The sequence below is a fragment of the Symphalangus syndactylus genome, chromosome 18 (genome assembly GCF_028878055.3).
Source record: "Symphalangus syndactylus isolate Jambi chromosome 18, NHGRI_mSymSyn1-v2.1_pri, whole genome shotgun sequence".
In the NCBI taxonomy this organism is placed as follows: Eukaryota; Metazoa; Chordata; class Mammalia; order Primates; family Hylobatidae; genus Symphalangus; species Symphalangus syndactylus.
Window position 1 is genome coordinate 17,575,848 of NC_072440.2, and position 22,654 is coordinate 17,598,501.

General features: G+C 55.7%; 3 protein-coding genes across 5 annotated transcripts in view; 2 read left to right on the forward strand and 1 right to left on the reverse strand.

The window, feature by feature from the left end:
- Window positions 1–1,025: 1,025 nt before the first annotated feature.
- Window positions 1,026–13,143, forward strand: LOC129468047 (cytochrome P450 2D17-like). The gene is made up of 11 exons (XM_055253069.2): window positions 1,026–1,172; window positions 2,527–2,670; window positions 3,213–4,059; window positions 4,764–4,935; window positions 5,518–5,670; window positions 5,759–5,919; window positions 6,374–6,550; window positions 6,745–6,886; window positions 7,090–7,277; window positions 7,728–7,869; window positions 7,968–13,143. The coding sequence occupies exons 3-11, from the start codon at window positions 3,880–3,882 to the stop codon at window positions 8,144–8,146; spliced, it is 1,494 nt and encodes a 497-aa protein (XP_055109044.2). The 5' UTR covers window positions 1,026–1,172; window positions 2,527–2,670; window positions 3,213–3,879; the 3' UTR covers window positions 8,147–13,143.
- Window positions 13,144–13,178: 35 nt separating this feature from the next.
- LOC129467430 (cytochrome P450 2D6-like) lies at window positions 13,179–17,879 on the forward strand. The gene is given in 10 exon segments (XM_063622970.1): window positions 13,179–13,741; window positions 14,446–14,617; window positions 15,124–15,223; window positions 15,225–15,274; window positions 15,363–15,523; window positions 15,987–16,163; window positions 16,355–16,496; window positions 16,701–16,888; window positions 17,332–17,473; window positions 17,572–17,879. Coding segments are annotated over 10 exon segments (1,455 nt in total). The 5' UTR covers window positions 13,179–13,630; the 3' UTR covers window positions 17,784–17,879.
- A 1,166-nt stretch (window positions 17,880–19,045) lies between these two features.
- SMDT1 (single-pass membrane protein with aspartate rich tail 1) overlaps window positions 19,046–22,654 on the reverse strand; it is a 67,114-nt gene continuing 63,505 nt past the window's right edge. For 2 of the 3 annotated variants that reach the window (XR_010117032.1, XR_010117031.1), the window contains 2 exons: window positions 21,613–22,128; window positions 19,046–21,305 (listed from right to left, as the gene is read on the reverse strand). The gene's annotated coding sequence lies outside the window, so the exon portion shown is untranslated. Of the gene's footprint in view, window positions 21,306–21,612; window positions 22,129–22,371; window positions 22,639–22,654 lie in introns of all 3 variants that reach the window. The other variant, XR_010117030.1, reaches the window with a different exon arrangement.

The window sequence follows — 22,654 nt, forward strand, 5'->3', positions numbered from 1 at the left end:
TGTGGTGGCTCTCGCCTATAATCCCAGCATTTTGGGAGGCTCAGGTGGGCGGATCGCTTGAGTTCGAGAACAGCCTGGGCAACATGGTGAAACCTCATCTCTACATAAAAATACAAAGTTAGTCGGGCATGATGGTGCACGCCTGTAGTCTCGGCTACTTGGGAGGCTGAGATGGGAGGATCACTTGAGCCCAGGAGGTCGAGGCTACAGTGAGTCGTGATCGCGCCACCACACTTCAGCCTGGGTGACAGCAAAATCCTGTCTCAAAAAAAAAAAAAGACATGGACCCACCATTATCCAGAGTAGTTTCACTGCCCCAGGGATCCTCTGTGTCCCACTGTTGATTCCTCCTTACCCCCAGTCCCTCACCACTGAGCCTTTTACTGTCCCCCAAGTTTTGCCTTTTCCGAAGTGTCATATAGTTGAGATCAGATAGTAGATAACCCTTTTTAGATTGGCTTCATTCACTTGGTAATGTGCATTTAAGGTTCAACCATGTCTTTTCATGACTTGATGGCTTGTTTCTTTTTAGTGATAAATAATTCCATTGTCTGACTCTACCACAGTTTATCCATTCACCTGCTGAAGAACATCGTGGTTGCTTTCAAGTTTTGACAATTACAGATAAAGCTGCTGTAAACATCCCTTTGCAGGTTTTTGTGTGGACGTAAGGTCTCAACTCCTTTGGGTAAGTACAGGAAGCACAGTTGGTGGATTGTATAGTAAGAGTATGTCTAGTTTTGTAAGAAATTGCCAAACTGTCTGGATCACCTGAGGTCAGGAGTTTGAGACCAGCCTGGCCAACATGGTGAAACCCTGTCTCTACTAAAAATACAAAAATCAGCCAGGCATGATGGCTCACGCCTGTAGTCCCAGCTACTCGGGAGGCTGAGGTGGGAGGATTGCTTGAACCCAGGAGGCAAAGGTGCCAGTGAGCTGAGATCATCATGCCACTGCGCTCCTAGCCTGGGTGACAGAGTGAGGGAGACTCTGTCTCCAAAAAAAAAAAAAAAAAAAAAAAATTGAAAAAAGGAAAAGAAATTGCCAAACTGTCTTCCAAAGTGTCTGTACCATTTTATACTCCCACCAGCAATGAATGAGAGTTCCTGATGCTCCACATCCTTGCCAGCATTTGGTGGTGTCAGTGTTCTGGATTTAAGCCATTCTAATAGGTGTGTATATAGCCATTTATTTTTTTAATACTTAAAAAGTTTTTAAATTGTGGTTAAAAAAATGTACCATCATAACAGTCACAGTACAGTTTAGTGGTGGTAAATGTGTTCACAGTGTTGTGCAACCAATCTCCAGAACTTTTTCATTTTATAAAACTGAAGCTTTACCCATTAAACTGCCCCCCTGCAGGCCGGCCCTGCCTCTGGAGCTTTCCATTTCTGTTTCTAGGGTACAAGCAGCCCTCGATACCCACAGGCTCCACATCCACAAATTCAACCACACATTGAAGATACTTGAAAAAGTATAACAACTAAAAATACAAATAAGAGCAGTACAGTATAGCAACTATTTATGTAGCATTTACACTGTATTAGGGATTATAAACTAGAGATGATTTAAAGTATACAGGAGCATATGCATAGGTATACTATGCCATTTTACATAAGGAACCTGAGCATCCTTGGATTTCAGTATTTACCGGAGGTCCTGGCACCAATCCCCTCCAGGATACCCAGAGACAACTATTCCACTGCCCGTAACTCTATCCCCTTGCAGCTGTGGAAACGCAGAGGTGCTGCTTTGAGGGCAGACAGACCCCACCACTCAGCACTCTGAGTCGGACCCAGCAGAAACCTGTCCCATGGGAGGAGCTGGGAATTGGAGGGTCCCTCCCAGTAGCATTGCTGTGCCTGGCAGGGAGAAGGGCAAGAACGAGCAAAATGCTCCAACTTCCCTTCCCATGCAGTCCCTTCCTGGCTCTGCACCAGCTGGCATTGCAGCATCCTAACTAGTTTATAGAATTCTCACGATGTTTTGGTCTCCTATAGCTTTAACATTGAGCTCTCTAGGAGAACAAGAGCCCGGAGTTTCCTAGTCTACCGCTTGCTGACATATTTTCACACCATCTCACTTGGCAACGTCCATAGGGCCTGCCAGGGCACAGTGCATTTTTCACCATGACACAAGGAGTACTAGCGTTCAGGGAAGGCCGGTTGGATCTGTTTCCTAAAAATAATAAATCCCAGAAACGCCTATACTGACAATAGAATGTAATGTCCAAACAGTATAGAATAGTAGCTCAGCATACACATTGGACATGGACTCTTAACACCGCTCTGTGACTTGAACCTTGTTATGTGATCTCTGAGCCTCAGTCTCTGTGCCTTGGAGACCATAAAACCACCTCCTTAGGGGGCTGTGGGAGGATTAATGAGCTGGAGCACACAGAGTCTGACCAGCAGTTTCTGGCACATAAGTGCCCAATCAATGGAAGCCACAGGTGCACAATGATTGGAAAAGGCCACAGGCATCGTTATTGAACGTTTTCCTCATGCTGCGTATCTTGAATTACAGGCCTCTGGCTGGTAAGGAGGGCACTCGGGAGGACACTGCCCACGTTGCAGGCATGCCTGTCCCTGCCCTTCATACCCCCATCATGATTCATGATGACTGCTTGGGGGAGGGCCTGACACCTCAAAAGGTCAAGAGTGCATACAGGTAATGTATAAAGGGCCACCATGTAACAAGCACCCGGACCATCCTGCTGTCCCTGCACCTTGATTCTCTCACAGTCCCAGGTAGAAGGGTGCTGCCACGTAGGACAAGAACATTCATTCAGCTGAGGCCAGTTTGGGAGACCACAAGCCAGATCTGAGAAGTCCCCAGATGTATATGAGTCTTGCTTTCTTTGTCAGTTGAGTGGCTTCAAAACTTCTGTTGGGCCAGGTGGCTCACGCCTCTACTCCCAACACTTTGGGAGGCCAAGGCAGGAGGATCACTTGAAGCCGGGAGTTCAAGACCAGCATGGTCAACATAGAACCCATCTCAACAAAAAAGCCGAGTGTAATGGTGTGCACCTGTAGTTCTAGCTACGCGGGAGGCTAAAATGGGAGGATCTCTTGATTGAGCACAGGAGTGAGCTATGATCACACCTCTGTACTCCAGCCTGGGTAACAGCAAGACCCTGTCTCTAAAAAAAAATTTTATTATTATTTTTTTTAATTTTAAATAAACTGTTCTCCCTGCCTTCTGTTCCCCAGATCCAGTCTTCATCCAGACCTGAAAAGACCCAGGCTCCAGCTGCTGGCCTCCTGCTACCCCTCAGGCCACCTGCACAGGAAATTCCAGGGGTAGGTTGGTCCCACTGCCAGTGCCATGGCCTATAGTGCTAGGCAGCCCCTCAGTCAGCTAGACAAAATTCTCCATGAATCCTTCCCAGAAAGTCCTGTTCCAGCCTGGGGCAATGTCCCCATGACCTTCATGGCACTGCTGGCTTGTCATGTCAGCTATGTTACCTTCCTTCTCCTCATGGTCATCATTACGTTGGGGCATTGACTCACAGCCTTCCCACCATGCTCCCAGTACACAGCTCAGCACCCAGTACAACCCATACCTCCAGCTTGGGTGGACCTCTCACGCCAAGCCACCTCTCACCCACCACCCTAACCTGGGTAGGCAACTACAGCGAGCAGGGGCAAGGACCTCTGGAGCAGCCCTTACCCGCCCTGGCCTGACCCTGCACTCACTGGCAGCACAGTCGACACAGTAGGTTGGCTCACAGCAGAAGGCAAAGGCCATCATCAGCTCCCTTTATAAGGGAACGGTCATGCGCTCGGTGTGCTGAGAGTGTCCTGCCTGGTCCTCTGTGCCTGGTGGGGTGGGGGTGCCAGGTGTGTCCAGAGGAGCCCAGTGGGCAGTGAGGCAGCCATGGGGCTGGATGCACTGGTGCCCCTGGCAGTGACAGTGGCCATCTTCCTGCTCCTGGTGGACCTGATGCACCGGCGCCAACGCTGGACTGCACACTACCCACCAGGCCCCCTACCACTGCCCGGGCTGGGCAACTTGCTGCACGTGGACTTCCAGAACACATCATACTGCTTCAACCAGGTGAGGGAGGAGGTCCTGGAGGGCGGCAGAGGTCCTGAGGATCCCCCACCACCAGCAAACATGGGTGGTGGGTGAAACCACAGTCTGGACCAGAAGCCAGGCTGAGAAGGGGAAGCAGGTTTGGGGGACTTCCTGGGGGAGGGCATTTATACATGGCGTGAAGGACTGGATTTTCCAAAGTCCAAGGAAGAGTAGGGCAAGGGCCTGGAGGTGGAGCTGGACTTGGCAGTGGGCATGCAAGCCCATTGGGCAACATATGTTATGGAGCACAAAATCCCTTCTGCTGACACCAGAAGGAAAGGCCTTGGGAATGGAAGACGAGTCAGAGTCCTGAGTGCCGTTTAAATCAGGAAATCAAGGATAAAGGGGGTGCAGTGACCCGGTTCAAACCTTTTGCACTGTGGGTCCTCAGGCCTCACTGCTCACCGGCATGGACCATCATCTGTAAAACAGGATGTTAACTGGGGCCTATGGGCAATTTTGGTGACTCTTGCAAGGTCGTATCTGGGTGACGCATCCAAACTGAGTTCCTCCATCCTAGAAGGTGTGACCCCCACCCCCGCCCCAGGATCAGGAGGCCAGGTTTCCTCCTCCCACCTGCTCACTCCTGGTAGCCCCGGGGGTCGCCCAAGGCTCACTTGGGACTAGGACCTGCAGTCTGGGGGGACCCTGGCTTGATGGAGACCCTGACCCTCCCTCTGCAGCTGCGGCACCGCTTCGGGGACGTGTTCAGCCTGCAGCTGGCCTGGACGCCGGTGGTCGTGCTCAATGGGCTGGCGGCTGTGCGCGAGGCGCTGGTGACCTGTGGCGAGGACACCGCCGACCGCCCGCCTGCGCCCATCTACCAGGTCCTGGGCATCGGGCCGCGCTCCCAAGGCAAGCGGCGGTGGGGGACAGAGACCTCGTTTCCGTGGGTCCCGGGTGGGCGGTGACCGTAGCCCAAGCTGGGCCGAGAGGGCACGGGGTCATGGACTTGGGACACACAGAAAGGCCAGAGCGTGGGTTGGGGACAGCGAGCCAGGAAACCACTTCCACTGGGGAGGTGCGAGTGTGTGGGCAGGAGGAAGAGGGGCTTATGAGTGGGCGGGGCAACTGCCAAGACCCGCCAGGAACCGGGTGGGCGGAGCCGGCGCCTTTCCCAGCTGGAAGCGGGTGTCTAGAAGCCGGGATGGCCTCTGCTGCAGGCTCAGGATGGGCGGGGCGGGGCGGGGCGGGACGGGACGGGCGGGATCTTCCCTGAGTGGAAAGGCGGTCAGGGTCGGAAGAACCAAGGTGGGGCCAAGACCCAAGCAAGGTGGGTGAGCAAAAGAGCAGGCCCTGTGCCCAGTTGGACAGGGCGAGGGACTGCGGGAGACCAGGAAAAGCACAGAGTTGGAGTGGGCGGCAGAGGGCAGGGCCAAGGCCTCCATGACCACGCCCAGTGTCCGTCCCGCTCCCATGTGTCCGTCCCGCCTCCAGGAGTGTTCCTGGCACACTACGGGCCCGCGTGGCGCGAGCAGAGGCGCTTCTCCGTGTCCACCTTGCGCAACTTGGGCTTGGGCAAGAAGTCGCTGGAACAGTGGGTGACCGAGGAGGCCGCCTGCCTCTGTGCCGCCTTCGCTGACCACTCCGGTGGGTGATAGGCAGAGGGGCACAAAGTGGGAACTGGGAAGGTGGAGGACCGGGAAGGCGACCCCTGACCCGCATCTCCCGCCCCCAGGACGCCCCTTTGGCCCCAACGGCCTCCTGAACAAAGCGGCGACCAACGTGATTGCCTCCCTCACCTGCGGGCGCCGCTTCGAGTACGACGACCCTCGCTTCCTCAGGCTGCTGGACCTAGTTGAGGAGGGATTGAAGGAGGAGACGGACTTCCTGTACGAGGTGTGGAGCGAGGGACCGCAGGGTTTCTGCAGGGCGAGTTCCTGAGAGGTGCTGGGACTGCAGCCAGACCTCTTAAGGGGCAGGGTTTGCATAGAGTGGTTTGGAAAAGGACATTGCAGAAGAGCTCACTGCTAGAGGAAGGGCCTGGAGGAGGAGGGGAAATCTCAGATACAGTCATGGGAGAGGTGTGCCTGGGTCAGGGGGCACCAAGAAAGGCCAAGGACCCTGTGCCTCCTGTCCACATTGGAGATTTTGATTTTTAGGTTTCTCCTCTGGCATCCCAGGGCAAGGAGAGAGGGTGGAGGCTGGCACTTGGGGAGGTCGGCACTTGGGGAGGTCAGTGGTGGGGACAGGCAGGCCCTGGGTCTTCCCTGGAGGCAGCTGGAGCCTGAGACTGGTCCAGGTGAACGCAGAGCACAGGAGGGATTGAGACCCCGTTCTGTGTCTGGTGTAGGTGCTGAATGCTGTCCCCGTCCTCCTGCGCATCCCTGGAGTGGCTGGCAAGGTCCTACGTTCCCAAAAGGCTTTCCTGACCCAGCTGGATGAGCTGCTGACCGAGCACAGAATGACCTGGGACCCAGCCCAGCCACCCCGAGACCTGACTGATGCCTTCCTGGCAGAGATGGAGAAGGTGAGAGCGGCTGACACGGTGGGGACCAGGGGTGGTGGGTTGAGCGTCCAGGAGGAATGAGGAGTGGCTAGGCAAAAGGTGAGTCCATTGGATCACTTGGTGAGTGGCACCTGGGCTGACAGGTGCAGCAGAATGGGAGGTCATTTGGGAGCTACCCCGCTCCGTCCCCTGAGTACCCTCTCGGCCCTGCTCAGGCCAAGGGGAACCCTGAGAGCAGCTTCAATGATGAGAACCTGCGCATAGTGGTGGCTGACCTGTTCTCGGCTGGGATGGTGACCACCTCGACCACGCTGGCCTGGGGCCTCCTGCTCATGATCCTACACCCGGATGTGCAGCGTGAGCCCAGCTGGGGCCCAGTGCAGGGGCCGAGGGAGGAAGGGTACAGGCGGGGGCCCGTGAACTTTGCTGGGACACCCAGAGCTCCAAGCACAGGCTTGACCAGGATCCTGTGAGCCTAACCTCCTCAACACAGGAGGCAGGAGAGTGTCAGGGCTGGTCCCCTGGGTGCTGACCCATTGTGGGGACGCATGTCTGTCCAGGCCGTGTCCAACAGGAGATCGATGACGTGATAGGGCAGGTGCGGCGACCAGAGATGGGTGACCAGGCTCGCATGCCCTACACCACTGCCGTGATTCACGAGGTGCAGCGCTTTGGGGACATTGTTCCCCTGAATGTGCCTCATATGACATCCCGTGACATCGAAGTGCAGGGCTTCCTCATCCCTAAGGTAGGCCTGGCGCCCTCCCCACCCCAGCTCAGCACCAGCCCCTGGTGATAGCCCCAGCATGGCCACTGCCAGGTGGGCCCAGTCTAGGAACCCTGGCCACCCAGTCCTCAATGCCACCACATCGACTGTCCCAGCCTGGCTGTGGGGTGCAGCATATAGGCAGGACTGGCCTCTCCATCCAGAGCCCCAGTCTAGTGGGGAAGACAGACCAGGACCTGCCAGAATGGTGGAGGACTTCAATACCTGTAGGGAGAGGGGGCAGCTTGGATGCCCCCAGGAGGTGTGACTGCGCCCTGCCATGGGGTCGGAGAGGGTGCTCTGGAGCTTCTCGGGCACAGGACTAGTTGACAGAGTCCAGCTGTGTGCCAGGCAGTGTGTGTCCCCTGTGTGCTTGGGGGTCACAGCATCCTAGAGCCGAGTCCCCACTTTCATCCCGCATCTCCTGCCCAGGGGACGACACTCTTTACCAACCTGTCATCGGTGCTGAAGGATGAGGCCATCTGGGAGAAGCCCTTCCGCTTCCACCCGGAACACTTCCTGGATGCCCAGGGCCACTTTGTGAAGCCAGAGGCCTTCCTGCCTTTCTCAGCAGGTGCCTGTGGGGAGCCCAGCTCCCTGTCCCCTTCCGTGGAGTCTTGCAGGGGTATCGCCCGGGAGCCAGGCTCACTGACGCCCCTCCCCTCCCCACAGGCCGCCGCGCATGCCTCGGGGAGCCCCTGGCCCGCATGGAGCTCTTCCTCTTCTTCACCTGCCTGCTGCAGCGCTTCAGCTTCTCGGTGCCCGCCGGACAGCCCCGTCCCAGCCACTCTCATGTCGTCGGCTTTCTGGTGACACCACCCCCCTACGAGCTTTGTGCTGTGCCCCGCTAGAGTTGGGCATCAAGCCCCCAACTTGCTCCTCAGCTGGGACCCTGTTGTACAATAAATTAGTCTAGTGGCTCCCACTTGGTTTCTGTATCCAGTCTGGGCCCCTGCCAAGGTCCTGGTTGTGTTGGGTCGTCAGTCACCTGCCTGATGTCAGTGCTCACCCCTCACCTCATTCATTTTTTTTTTCTTTTTTTTTTTTTTTTTTGACATGGAGCCTACTCTGTCACCCAGGCTGGAGTGCAGTGGTGCAATCTCAGCTTACTGCAACCTCCGCCTCCCGAGTTCAAGCAATTCTCGTGCCTCAGCTTCCTGAGTAGCTGGGATTACAGGCACCCGGTACCACCCCTGGCTCATTTTTGTCTTTTTAGTAGTGATGGGTTTCGCCATGTGGGCCAGTCTGGTTTCAAACTCTTGACCTCACGTGACCACCAGCCTCAGCCTCCCAAAGTGCTGGGATTACAGGCGTGAGCCACCGAGACCAGCCTTAACTCATTCATTCTTACCTGGACACCTGACGTTACTTGAGACAGGCATAGTGATTCTCAGCAGGCGACAGCCTGCCCCCGCGTCACGCCCAGAGACCCATCACTGGCTGCCTGGCTTGGTGACAAAGTCCATGCGTAAGTCTTGGCTGGGGTGGATATGAATAGGCATATGCCAAGAATCAGCCCATTCCCTGGCTAGGGTGGGAGACTGTGTTGTGCTCCCCCAGACCACCCTCAGGTTCAGTGATTTCTAGAAGGTCTCACAGCCCTAGAAAAGCTGTTATTCTCCCTGTTAACGGTTTATTACAGAGAAGGGTACAGATTAAAGTCAGCAAAGATGAAAGGCACAGGGGTCAGAGTCCAGAATGACCAGGCTGAGGCTGCAGCTCTCTTTCCTGGTGGACTCCTACAGGCAGTGCTTAATTCTCCCCCAACAGTAAGTGACACAGCAGAGAGCCCTGCCAGCCACGGAAGGTCACCTGAGCCTTGGTGTCCATGGTTCTTGTTGGGAGTTGGTCATCCTAGGCGTGAGCCCCTGCAGCATGGCTGACCTCAGTTACTCAGTCTCCAACCCCTCCTGAAGTCAGATGGATACAGGCCTGAGGGCCCCATCCTCGATCACATTGTTGGCATAAACTGTGTTGTACGGTCCAAGGCCCTAGCTATGTACAAAGACACTGTTTCAGGCAGGACATTCCAAAGCCTTAGCAGATATCTCCCAGCCGCCTGTCAAGAGTCAGTTGGGACTCTTGGTCCAATGGCTTGCATTGGGCAGGGAATGACTTCCCCACTTTTTACTATACAGGCCACCCCTCTTGGCTCTAACAGCAAAATGATATTAGTTTGAGCATCTGTGTGTGTGTGTGTGTGTGTGTGCGTGCAAGCGCGCGTTTTGTTTTCTTGAGACAGGGTCTTGCTCTGTCACCGAGGCTGGAGTGCAGTGATGCCATCAGGGCTCACTGCAGCCTTGACTTCCTGGGTTCAAGCAATCCTCCCATCTCAGCCTCCCTAGTAGCTGGGACTGCAGGCACATGCCACCATGCTTTTGCTAATTTTTGTATTTTTTGTAGAGACGGCCATGTTGGCCAGGATGGTTTCAAACTCCTTATCTCAGGTCATCTGGCTGCCTCAGACCCCAGAGTGCTGGGATTACAGGTGTAAGCTACTGTGCCCAGCCAAATTTCTTTCCTAATTTCTTCATTGAACCACTGGTCATTCCGGACCATATTGTTTAATTTTCACGTGTATGTATAGTTTACAGAATTCCTCTTGTTGTTGATTTCCACTTTTATTCTGTTGTGGTCGGAGAAGATGCTTGATATTATTTTAACATTTGTAATGTTTTAAGACTTGCTTTGTGACCTAACATATGGTGTATCCTTGAGAATGATCCATGTGCTGAGGAGAAGAATGTGTATTCTGCAGACTTTAGACGAAGTGTTCTATAAATATCTAGTAGGTCCTTTTGTTCTATAGTGCAGATTAAGTCTAATGTTTTCTTGTTGGGTTTCCATCCGGGACATCCGTCCAATGCTGAATGTGGGGTGTTGAAGTCTCTAGCTGTTATCGCATTAGGGTCTCTCTTTAGCTCTAATCACATTTGCTTTACGTGCTCCCGTGTTGTGTGCATATGTATTTACAATTGTTATATTCTGTTGCTGGATGACCTTCTTTGTCTCCTCTTACAGTTTTTCTTTTGTTGTTGTTGTTTGTTTGTTTTGTTTTGGAGATGGAGTCTCACTCTGTCACTCAGGCTGGAGTGCAGTGGCGCAATCTCGGCTCACTGCAAGCTCCACCTCCCAGGTTGATGCCATTCTCCCGCCTCAGCCTCCCGAGTAGCTGGGACTACAGGTGCCCGCCACCACGCCTGGCTAATTTTTTGTATTTTTAGTAGAGACGGGGTTTCGCCATGTTAGCCAGGATAGTCTCAATCTCCTGACCTCGTGATCCGCCCGCCTCGGCCTCCCAAAGTGCTGGGATTACAGGCATGAGCCACCACACCCGGCCTCCTCTTACAGTTTTTGTTTTAAAATCTGTTTTGTCTAAGTATTGCTACTCCTGCTGTTTTTTTGTTTTCCATTGGCATGGAGTGTCTTTTTCCATCCCTTTATTTTCAGTCTGTGTATATCTTTATAGGTGAAGTGTGTTTCTTCTAGGCAAAAGAGCATTGAGCCTTGTGTTTTCATCCATTCAGCCATTTTGTGTCTTTGTATTGGAAAGTTTAGTCCATTTACATTCAATGTTATTATTGCTAAGTAGGGACTTACTCCTGCTATTCTGTTAGTTGTTTTCTCACTGTTTTGTGGTCTTCTCTTTTTTTTTTTTTTTTTTTTTGTTGTCTTCCTTTTAATGAAGGCGATTTTCTCTGGTGGTATGATTTAATTTCTTGCTTTTTCGTGTGTGTGTATCCATTGTGTGTTTTTTCTTCTTTTCTTTTTCAGACACAGTCTCACTTATGTGCTTTTTGATTTGAGATTGCCATGAGGCTTGCAAATATTATAACTCATTATTTTAAACTGATGACAACACTGATTACGTAAACAAACATAAAGCAAAAAGAAAACTAATAAAAACTCTACACTTTAACTTCATCTTAGTGCTTTTTAACTTTCTGTTGTTTCTCTTGGTCTTTTTTTGTTTTTGAGATAAAGTCTTGCTCTGTTGCCCAGGCTAGAGTGCAGTGGCACGATCTCAGCTCACTGTAACCTCCACTTCCCAGGTTCAAGCGATTCTCCTGCCTCAGCCTCCTGGGTAGCAGGCGCCCACCACCATGCCCAGCTAAATTTTTTGTATTTTTAGTAGAGATGGGGTTTCACCATGTTGGCCAGGCTGGTCTCGAACTCCTGCCCTCAGGTGATCCACCCACCTCAGCCTTCCAGAGTGCTGGGATTACCTGCGTGAGCCACCAGGTCCGGCCTCTTTATGTCTTACTGTACTGTCTATGTCTTGAAAAGTACTTATTATTTTTGATTGGTTCATCATTTAGTCTTTCTAATTAAAACAAGTGTAGTTTACACACCACAATTACAGTATTATAATACTCTGTTTTTCTGTGTGCTTACTATTACCAGTGAGTTTTGTACCTTTAGATGATTTCTTCTTCATCATTAGTATCCTTTTTTTTTCAGATTGAAAAACTCCCTTTAGCATTTCTTGTGGGATAGGTCTGGTGTTGATGAAATCTTGCAGCTTTTGTTTGTCTGGGAAGGTCTTTATTTCTCCTTCCTGTTGGAAGGACATTTTTGCCAGATATGCTATTCTAAGGTAAAAGTTTTTTTTCCTTCACCACTTTAAATATGTCATGCCACTCTCCCCTGGCCTGTAAGGTTTCCACTGGAAAGGTGGCTGCCCTATGTCATGATTGGAGCTCCATTGCATGTTATTTGTTTCATTTCTCTTGTTGCTTTTAGGATCCTTTGTTTATCCTTGACCTTTCGAAGTTTAATTATCAGATGCCTTGAGGTTGTCTTCTTCTTTGGGTTAAATCTGCTTGGTGTTCTATAAACTTCTTGTACAAAAAATTAGCCAGGCATGGTGGTGGGCGTCTATAATCCCAGCTACTCGGGAGGCTGAGGCAGGAGAATCGCTTGAACCCTGGAGGTGGAGGTTGCAGTGAGCCGAGATCGCATCATTGCACTCCAGCCTGGGCGACAGAGCAAAACTCCATCAAAAAAAAAAAAAAAATTGGGGCTCGGTGGTGGCTGTAGTCCCAACTTGGGACTTGGGAGGCAGGAGGTCTACTTGATGTCAAGATTACAGTGAGCTGTGATCCTGCCACTGCACTCCAGCCTGGGCAACAGAGTGAGACCCTGTCTTAAAAAAAAAAAAAAAGGCAACATATCCTGAACAAAGGATCCTCCATAACGTTCCCACCAGATTTCTAATCAGAAACATGGAGGCCAGAAAGCAGTGGGGGACGACGGCCCTCAGGCAGCCCTGGAGGATGTTGTCACAGGCTGGGGCAAGGGCCTTCAGGCTACCAACTGGGAGCTCTGGGAACAGCCCTGTTGCAAACAAGAAGCCATGGCCAGGCCGGAGCCCAGGAATGTGGGCTGGGCTGGGATCCAGGTGACAGCTTTGAGGCTCACTGGGAGCAGCCTCTGGACAGGAGAGGTCCCATCCAGGAAACCTCGGGCATGGCTGGGAAGCACGGTACTTGGTGCCAGGTCTGTATGTGTGTGAATGGTTGTGAGAGAATGTGTGTGCCCTGTCAGTGTGAGTCTGTGTGCATGTGAGTATTGTCTGCGTGGAGGTGATTTTCTGGGTGTGTAATCGTGTCCCTGCAAGTGTGAACAAGTGTCTGGGAGTGGACAAGAGATCTGTGCACCATCAGGTGTATGCATAGCGTCTGTGCATGTCAAGAGTGCAGTGTGAAGTGAAGGGACCAGGCCCATGGCGCCTCTGATTATCATGAGCTTCCTAAAGCCCCAGGTAAGTGCCAGTGACAGATAAGGGTGTTGAAGGTCACTCTGGAATGGGCAGGAGGGGGTAAGGAAAGGGTAAGGCCATGTTCTGGAGGAGGGGTTGTGACCACATTAGGGTCTATGAGCCTAGCTGGGAGGTGGATGGCCGGGTCCACTGAAACGCTGGTTATCTCAGAATCCTGTGCGGGCTTCGGGAGCTTGGAGTGGGGAGAGGGGGTGACTTCTCCGACCAGGCCCCTCCACCAGCCTACCCTGGGTAAGGGCCTGGAGCGGGAAGCAGGGGCAGCCTCTGGAGCAGCCCTTACCCGCCCTAGCCTGACCCTGCACCCACTGGCAGCACAGTGAACACAGCAGGTTGGCTCACAGCAGAAGGCAAAGGCCATCATCAGCTCCCTTTATGAGGGAACGGTCACGCGCTCGGTGTGCTGAGAGTGTCCTGCCTGGTCCTCTGTGCCTGGTGGGGTGGGGGTGCCAGGTGTGTCCAGAGGAGCCCAGTGGGCAGTGAGGCAGCCAAGGGGCTGGATGCACTGGTGTCCCTGGCCGTGACAGTGGCCATCTTCCTGCTCCTGGTGGACCTGATGCACCGGCGCCAACGCTGGGCTGCACACTACCCACCAGGCCCCCTGCCACTGCCCGGGCTGGGCAACCTGCATGTGGACTTCCAGAACACACCATACTGCTTCGACCAGGTGAGGGAGGAGGTCCTGGAGGGCGGCAGAGGTCCTGAGGATCCCCCACCACCAGCAAACATGGGTGGTGGGTGAAACCACAGGCTGGACCAGAAGCCAGGCTGAGAAGGGGAAGCAAGTTTGGGGGACTTCCTGGGGGAGGGCATTTATACATGGCATGAAGGACTGGATTTTCCAAAGTCCAAAGAAGAGTAGAGCAAGGGCCTGGAGGTGGAGCTGGACTTGGCAGTGGGCATGCAAGCCCATTGGGCAACATATGTTATGGAGCACAAAGTCCCTTCTGCTGACACCAGAAGGAAAGGCCTTGGGAATGGAAGACGAGTCAGAGTCCTGAGTGCCGTTTAAATCAGGAAATCAAGGATGAAGGGGGTGCAGTGACCCGGTTCAAACCTTTTGCACTGTGGGTCCTCGGGCCTCACTGCTCACCGGCATGGACCATCATCTGTAAAATGGGATGCTAACTGGGGCCTATGGGCAATTTTGGTGACTCTTGCAAGGTCATACCTGGGTGACACATCCAAACTGAGTTCCTCCATCCTAGAAGGTGTGACCCCCACCCCCGCCCCAGGATCAGGAGGCCAGGTTTCCTCCTCCCACCTGCTCACTCCTGGTAGCCCCGGGGGTCGCCCAAGGCTCACTTGGGACTAGGACCTGCAGTCTGGGGGGACCCTGGCTTGACGGAGGCCCTGACCCTCCCTCTGCAGTTGCGGCGGCGCTTCGGGGACGTGTTCAGCCTGCAGCTGGCCTGGACGCCGGTGGTCGTGCTCAATGGGCTGGCGGCCGTGCGCGAGGCGATGGTGACCCGCGGCGAGGACACCGCTGACCGCCCGCCTGCGCCCATCTACCAGGTCCCGGGCTTCGGGCCGCGTTCCCAAGGCAAGCGGCGATGGGGACAGAGACCGCGTTTCCATGCGCCCCGGGTGGACAGTGACCGTAGTCCAAGCTGCGCCAACAGGGCGTGGGGTCCTGGACATGAAACAGGGATAAAGGCCAGCGAGTGGGCTGAGGACAGTGGGCCAGGAAACCACCTGCACTGGGGAGGTGCGAGTCTGTGGGCTGGGAGGGGGCAGGGCTACTGCCCAGACCCGCCAGAAGCCTGGTGGGCGAGGCTGAGGCTTTTCACCACTGGAAGTGGAGGTGGCAGGGACCGCGCCTATGCTGCGGGCTCAGCGTGGGTGGGGCGGGCAGGATCGTCCCTGAGTGCAAAGGCGGTCAGGTTGGGCAGAGAAGAGGTGGGGCCAAGCCCTGCCCCAGGCAGGGAAGCAATGTGGGTGAGCAAAGAGTGGGACTGGGGGAGACCTTGTGGAGCGCCAAGGTTGGAGTGGGTGGCGGAGGGTGGGGCCAAGGCCATCGCAACGCCCACGTGTCAGTCCCGCCCCCAGGGGTGATCCTGGCGCGCTATGGGCCCGCGTGGCGCGAGCAGAGGCGCTTCTCTGTGTCCACCTTGCCCAACTTGGGCCTGGGCAAGAAGTCGCTGGAACAGTGTGACCGAGGAGGCCACCTGCCTCTGTGTCGCCTTCGCCGACCACTCCGGTGGGTGATGGGCAGAGGGGCACAAAGTGGGAACTGGGAAGGTTGGGGACGGGGAAGGAGACCCTTGAACCGAATCTCCCGCCCCCAGGACGGCCCTTTCGCCCCAATGGCCTCCTGTACAAAGCGGTGAGCAACGTGATCGCCTCCCTCACCTGTGGGCGCCGCTTCCAGTACGACGACCCTCGCTTCCTCAGGCTGCTGGACCTAGCTCATGAGGGATTGAAGGAGGAGACGGGCTTCCTGCGGGAGGTGCGGAGCGAGGGGTCTCTGCAGGGCGAGCTCCTGGGAGATGCCGGGGTTGCAGTGGGGCCTCCGAGAAGCAGGGTTTGCATAGAGGGATTTGGGAAAGGACATTCCAGGAGAGCTCACTGCAAGAGGAAGGGCCTGGAGGAGGAGTGGACATCTCAGATACGGTCGTGGGAGAGGTATGCCCGGGTCAGGGGGCACCAACAGAGCCCAAGGACCCTGTGTCTCCTGCCCACATTGGAGATTTTGATTTTAGGTTTCTCCTCTGGCATCCCAGGGCAAGGAGAGAGGGTGGAGGCTGGCACTTGGGGAGCCTCCCAAGTCCCACTTGGGGAGGGACTTGGGGAGATCAGTTTTGAGGACAGGCAGACCCTGGGTCTTCCCTGGAGGCAGCTGGGGCCTGAGACTGGTCCAGGTGAACGCAGAGCACAGAAAGGATCCAGACCCCGTTCTGTGTCTAGTGCAGGTGCTGAATACCATCCCCGTCCTCCTGCGCATCCCCGGGCTGGCTGGCAAGGTCTTACACTCCCAAAAGGCTTTCCTGGCCCAGCTGGATGAGCTGCTGACCGAGCACAGAATGACCTGGGACCCAGCCCAGCCACCCCGAGACCTGACTGATGCCTTCCTGGCAGAGATGGAGAAGGTGAGAGCAGCTGACATGGTGGGTACCGGTGGTGGGTTGAAGCTCCCGGGAGGAATGAGGGGAGGCTGGGCAAAAAAGGTGGGGCCATTGGATCACCTGGTGAGTGGCACCTGGGCTGACAGATAAAGAATGGAAGGTCATTTGGGGGCTTCCTCGTTCTGTCCCTTGAGTACCCTCTGGGCCCTGCTCAGGCCAAGGGGAACCCTGAGAGCAGCTTCAATGATGAGAACCTGCGCATAGTGGTGGCTGACCTGTTCTCGGCTGGGATGGTGACCACCTCGACCACGCTGGCCTGGGGCCTCCTGCTCATGATCCTACACCCGGATGTGCAGCGTGAGCCCAGCTGGGGCCCAAGGCAGGGACCGAGGGAGGAAGGGTATAGCTGGGGGCCTCTGGGCTTAGCTGGGACACCCGGGACTTCCAGCACAGGCGTGGCCAGGCTCCTGTGAGCCTAACCTCCTCCAACACAGGAGGCAGGAGAGCGTCAGGGCTGGTCCCCTGGGTGCTGACCCATTGTGGGGACGCATGTCTGTCCAGGCCGTGTCCAACAGGAGATCGACGACGTGATAGGGCAGGTGCGGCGACCAGAGATGGGTGACCAGGCCCGCATGCCCTACACCACTGCCGTGATTCACGAGGTGCAGCGCTTTGGGGACATCGTCCCCCTGGGTGTGACCCATATGACATCCTGTGACATTGAAGTACAGGGCTCCCACATCCCTAAGGTAGGGCTGGCGCCCTCCTCACCCAACTCAGCACCAGCCCCTGGTGGTAGCCCCAGCATGGCCACTGCCAGGTGGGCCCAGTCTGGGAACCCTGGCCACCCAGTCCTCAATGCCACCACATCAACTGTCCCAGATTGAGTGTGGGGTCCAGAGTACAGGCAGGGCTGGCCTGTCCATCCAGAGCCCCAGTCTAATGGGGAAGACAGACCAGGATCTGCCAGAAAGTTGTGCCTGTAGAGAAAGGGGGCAGCTTAGGTGCCCCTGGGAGGTGTGACTGCTCCCCGCCATAGGGTCGGAGAGGGAGCTCAGGAGCTTCTTGGCCACAGGACTAGTTGCCAGAGTCCAGCTGTGTGCCAGGCAGTGTATGTCCCCTTGTGTTTGGTGGCAGGGGTCCCAGCATCCTAGAGCCCAGTCCCCACTCTCGCCCTGCATCTCCTGCCCAGGGGACGACACTCTTCACCAACCTGTCATCGGTGCTGAAGGATGAGGCCGTCTGGGAGAAACCCTTCCGCTTCCACCCGGAACACTTCCTGGATGCCCAGGGCCACTTTGTGAAGCCAGAGGCCTTCCTGCCTTTCTCAGCAGGTGCCTGTGGGGAGCCTAGCTCCCTGTCCCCTCCCGTGGAGTCTTGCAGGGGTATCGCCTGGGAGCCAGGCTCACTGACGCCCCTCCCCTCCCCACAGGCCACTGCGCATGCCTCGGGGAGCCCCTGGCCCGCATGCAGCTCTTCCTCTTCTTCACCTGCCTACTGCAGTGCTTCAGCTTCTCGGTGCCCGCTGGACAGCCCCGGCCCAGCCACTCTAGTGTCGTCAGCTTTCTGGTGACCCCATCCCCCTATGAGCTTTGTGCTGTGCCCCACGAGAATGGGGTACCTAGTCTCCAGGCTGCTCCCTAGCCAGAGGCTCTGATGTACAATAAAGCAATGTGGTAGTTCCAACTTGGGTCCCTTGCCCAGACCCTTGTTGGGATCATCCTCCTCAGGGCAACTGCACCCCTGCCTCATTCCTGCTTACCCCACCGCCTGGCCACGTTTGAGACAGGGGTATGTTGAGGCTGAGCAGGTGTCAGTTACCCTTGCCCATAATCCCATGTCCCCCACTGACCCAAATCTGACTGCCCAGATTGGTGACAAGGACTATATTGTCCTGGCACCTGGGGAAGGGGCCAGAATGGGCTGACTAGAGGTGTCAGTCAGCCCTGGATGTGGTGGAGAGGGTAGGACTCAGCCTGGAGGCCCATATTTCTTTTTTTTTTTTTTTTTTCTCTTGAGGCAGAGTCTCGCTCTGTCGCCCAGGCAGGAGTGCAGTGGCGCCATCTTGGCTGACTGCAAGCTCCGCCTCCCAGGTTCACGCCATTCTCCTGCCTCAGCCTCCCGAGTAGCTGGGACTACAGGCGCCCACGACCCGGCCCAGCTAATTTTTTTGTGTGTTTTTAATGGAGACGGGGTTTCACCGTGTTAGCCAGGGTGGTCTCCATCTCCTGACCTCGTGATCCGCCCGCCTCGGCCTCCCAAAGTGCTGGGATTACAGGCGTGAGTCACTGCGCCCGGCCTCACATTTCAGGCCTAACTCAGCCCACCCCACATCAGGGGCAGCAGTCCTGCCAGCACCATCACAACAGTCACCTCCCTTCATATATGACACTCCAAAAAGGAAGACAAATCGTGGCATCAGGGAACTATATGCCAGGGTTACCTCCCAGGGTTCAGTCAGCAGGTGCCAGAAAGTTCCCTGGGAAGGCCCCAGGAAAACCCAGGACCAAGCCACGGCCCTCAGCCTGTCACCTTGTGTCCAAAATTGGTGAGTTCTTGGTCTCACTGACTTTGAGAAGGAAGCCATGGACCCTCACAGTGAGTGTTACAGTTCTTAAATATGGTGTGTTCAGAGTTTGTTCTTTCTGATGTTCAGACGTGTTCAGAGTTTCTTCCTTCTGGTGGGTGCGTGGTCTTGCTGGCTTCAGGAGTGAAGCTGCAGACCTTCACAGTGAGTGTTATGGCTCTTAAGGCAGCACATCCGGAGTTGTTCATTCTTCCTGGTGGGTTTGTGGTCTCACTGGCCTCAGGAGTGAAGCTGCAGACCTTCCAGTGTTACAACTCATAAAGGCAGTGTAGACCCAATGAGTGAGCAGCAGCAAGACTTATTGCAAACAACAAAAGAATGATGGTGAGCAGGTTGCTGCTGCTGGTTCGGGCAGCCTGCTTTTATTCCCTTATCTGACCCCACCCACATCCTGCTGACTGGCCCATTTTACAGAGAGCTGATTGGTCCACTTACAGAGAGCCGATTGGTCCATTTTGACAGGGTGCTGATTGGTCATTTACAATCCCTGAGCTAGACACAGAGTGCTGATTGGTGTATTTACAATTCTCTAGCTAGACCTGAAAGTTCTCCAAGTCCCCACTAGAATTAACGAGACACAGAGCACTGATTGGTGCATTTACAAACCTTGAGCTAGACACAGGGTGCTGATTGGTGTGTTTACAATTCTTGAGCTAGACACAGAGTGCTGATTGGTGTATTTACAATCTTTTAGCTAGAACTAAAGGTTCTCCAAGTCCCCACCAGATTAGCTAGATACAGAGTGCTAATTAGTGCATCCACAAACCCAGAGCTAGAAACAGAGTGCCGATTGGTGCATATATAATCCTCTGACTAGACATAAAAGTTCTCCAAGTCCCCACCCGACTCAGGGGCCCAGCCGGCTTCACCTAGTGGATCCCATGCCAGGGCCGCAGGCGTAGCTACCCGCCAGTCCCACGCTGGGCAACTGCACTCCTCAGCCCTTGGGCAGTGGATGAGACCAGGCGCCACGGAGCAGTGGGAGGCGCCTGTCAGGGAGGCTCGGGCCTCGCGGGGAGCCCACCGTGGGGAGGCTCAGGCATGGCAAGCTGCAGGTCCTGAGCCCTGCCCCGCGGGGAGGCGACTAAGGCCTGGCGAGAATTCAAGTGTGGTGCGCGCAGGCGGGCTGGCAGTGCTGGGGGACCCGGTGTCCCCTCTGCAACTGCTGGCCCAGGAGCTAAGCCCCTCACTGCCTGGGGCTGGAGGCGCTGGCCAGCCACTCCGAGTGCAGGGCCCACTGAGCCCCTGCCCACCCGGAACTGGCGCTGGCCTGCGAGCAACCCAGGTTCCCACCCGTGCCTCTACCTCCATAACTCCCCACAAGCAAAGGGAGCTGGCTCCAGCCTCCACCAGCCCAGAGAGGGGCTCCCACAGTGCAGCAGCAGGCTGAAGGGCTTCTCAAGCGTGGTCAGAGCAGACGCTGAGGCCGAGGAGGTGCTGAGAACAAGTGAGGACCGCCAGCACGTTGACACCTCTCAACCTCACCACAGGACTGGACACCTCTCTGGGCCCTCAGGGATGCTGCTATCCAGACCCCTGACCAGTGACGAGTTTGCACTCAGGGCCAGGCTGGCGCTGGAGGAGGACACTTGTTGGGCCCCAACCGTAGGTGCCATCCTCCCAGTAGGTGGTCAGGCAGGGCCCACAGGCTTGGCCAAGGGCCATGCATGAGCCCTGTGGGCCACAGGCCTGCCCTAGGGACAGGAGTCAACCTTGGACCCATGAGGCACTGGGGCAGGCAGAGGAGGAGGAGGTGGCATGGGCAGCTGAGAGCCAGAGACCCTGACCCTAGTCCTGGCTCTGCCATTACCCTGTGTGACCCTGGGCCCGCCCTTCCCCACCCTGGGCTTCTGTTTCCCTTCTGCCAATGAGAAGGCTACTTCACCTGCCCCGAGTCCTGTCTTCCTGCTCTGCCTTCTGGGGCTGTGGCCCTTGCTGGCCTGGAGCCCCAACCAAGGGCAGGGACCGCTGTCCTCCACGTTTGTCCTCACTGACATAATGGGCTGGGCTGGGCACACAGGCAGTGCCCAAGGGTTTCTAATGAGCATCTGATTACCTGTGTCCTGGGCAGACCTTCTTAGGGAACAGCCTGGGATAGAGAACCACAGACGCTCTGAGAAGCCACCTGAGGCCTCTTTTGCCAGAGGACCCTACAAGCCTCCCTGGCAGCAGTTCCGCCAGCATTTCTGTAAATGCCCTCATGCCAGAGTGTGGCCCGGATGTCAGCACGAGAGGGACGTTGGTCTGTCCCCTGGCACCAAGTCAGTCAGAAGGGTGGCCAGGCCCCTCCAGAGACAATCCACTGTGGTCACACGGCTCAGTGGCAGGAAGTGCTGTTCCTGCAGCTGTGGGGACAGAGAGCGTGGATGAAGCCAGGCTGGGTTTGTCTGAAGACGGAGGCCCCGAAAGGTGGCAGCCTGGCCTATAGCAGCAATAACTCTTGGATTTATTGGGAAGTTTTTCTTCACGGTTCTGAGTCTTGGGGGTGTTAGAGGCTGAGAACCAGCCCAGCCAGAGCTCTGTCATGGGCACAGAGACCCGGTCCCAGGGCCTTTGCTCTTTGCTGTCCTCAGAGGCCTCTGCAAAGTAGAAACCGGCAGCCTTGTGAGTCCCCTCCTGGGAGCAACCAACCCTCCCTCTGAGATGCCCCAGGGCCAGGTCAGCTGTGGTGAAAGGTAGGGATGCAGCCAGCTCAGGGGAGTGGCCCGGAGTTCCTGCCCACCCAAGGAGGCTCCCGGGAAGGTCAAGGCACCTGACTCCTGGGCTGCTTCCCTCCCCTCCCCAGGTCAGGAAGGTGGGAAAGGGCTGGGGTGTCTGTGACCCTGGCAGTCACTGAGAAGCAGGGTGGAAGCAGCCCCCTGCAGCACATTGGGCCAGTGGTCTTACCAGATGGATATGCAGCAACTTCCTTTTGAACCTTTTTATTTTCCTGGCAGGAAGAAGAGGGATCCGGAAGTGAGATCAGGCAGGTTCTTTGAGATCAGACAGGGAAACAGGCTCTGTCCACACGAAGTTGGTGGGGCCAGGATGAGGCCCAGTCTGTTCACACATGGCTGCTGCCTCTCAGCTCTGCACAGACGTCCTCGCTCCCCTGGGATGGCAGCTTGGCCTGCTGGTCTTGGGGTTGAGCCAGCCTCCAGCACTGCCTCCCTGCCCTGCTGCCTCCCACTCTGCAGTGCTCCATGGCTGCTCAGTCAGATCCAGGCTGGAGACGTTCCAGTTGAAGCACGGGGCTGTCCTTACCTCCCAGTCTGGGGTACCTGCCACCTCCTGCTCAGCAGGAATGGGGCTAGGTGCTTCCTCCCCTGGGGACTTCACCTGCTGTCCCTCCTCAGATAAGATGGCAGCCTCCTCCTTGGGGGCAGCAGCATTCAGTCCTCCAGGTCTCCTGGGGGTCGTGACCTGCAGGAGGAGTAAGAGGGCAGACTGTGGGCAGAAAGGCCTTCAGAGCACCTCATCCTCCTGTTCTCACACTGGGGTGTCACAGTCCTGGGAAGTTCTTCCTTTTCAGGTGAGCTGTGGTAACCTTGTGAGTTTCCTGGAGGGGCCTGCCACTACCCCTGGGACTCCCTGCCGTGTGTCTGGGTCTAACTGAGCTCTGAAAGGAGAGAGCCCCAGCCCTGGGCCTTCCAGGGGAAGCCTTACCTCCGAGGTTGGCTTCTTCCTACTCTTGACTTTGCGTCTCCGCAGAGGGATGTGGGAGGGGTGACACACAGCTATGAGTGACGAGCAGTCCTTCCCCGACTGGCCCATCCTCTCCAGGTGCAGTCCCCCTTACTGTGTCTGCCAAGGGTGCCAGCACAGCTGCCCCACTCCAGGGGAAGAGGAGTGCCAGCCCTTATCCACCTGAGTGGGCACAGTGTAGCATTTATTCATTAGCCCCCACACTGGCCTGACCGTCTCCCCTGTGGGCTGCATGACAAGGAGA

Coding starts and splice junctions, on each gene's coding strand:
- LOC129468047 (XM_055253069.2), top strand. CDS start 3,880: ATGGGGCTGGATGCACTGGTGCCCCTGGCAGTGACAGTGGCCATCTTC. Junction 6,887..7,089: donor CCTACACCCGGATGTGCAGC/GTGAGCCCAGCT, acceptor ATGTCTGTCCAG/GCCGTGTCCAACAGGAGATC. Junction 7,870..7,967: donor CTTCCTGCCTTTCTCAGCAG/GTGCCTGTGGGG, acceptor CCCTCCCCACAG/GCCGCCGCGCATGCCTCGGG.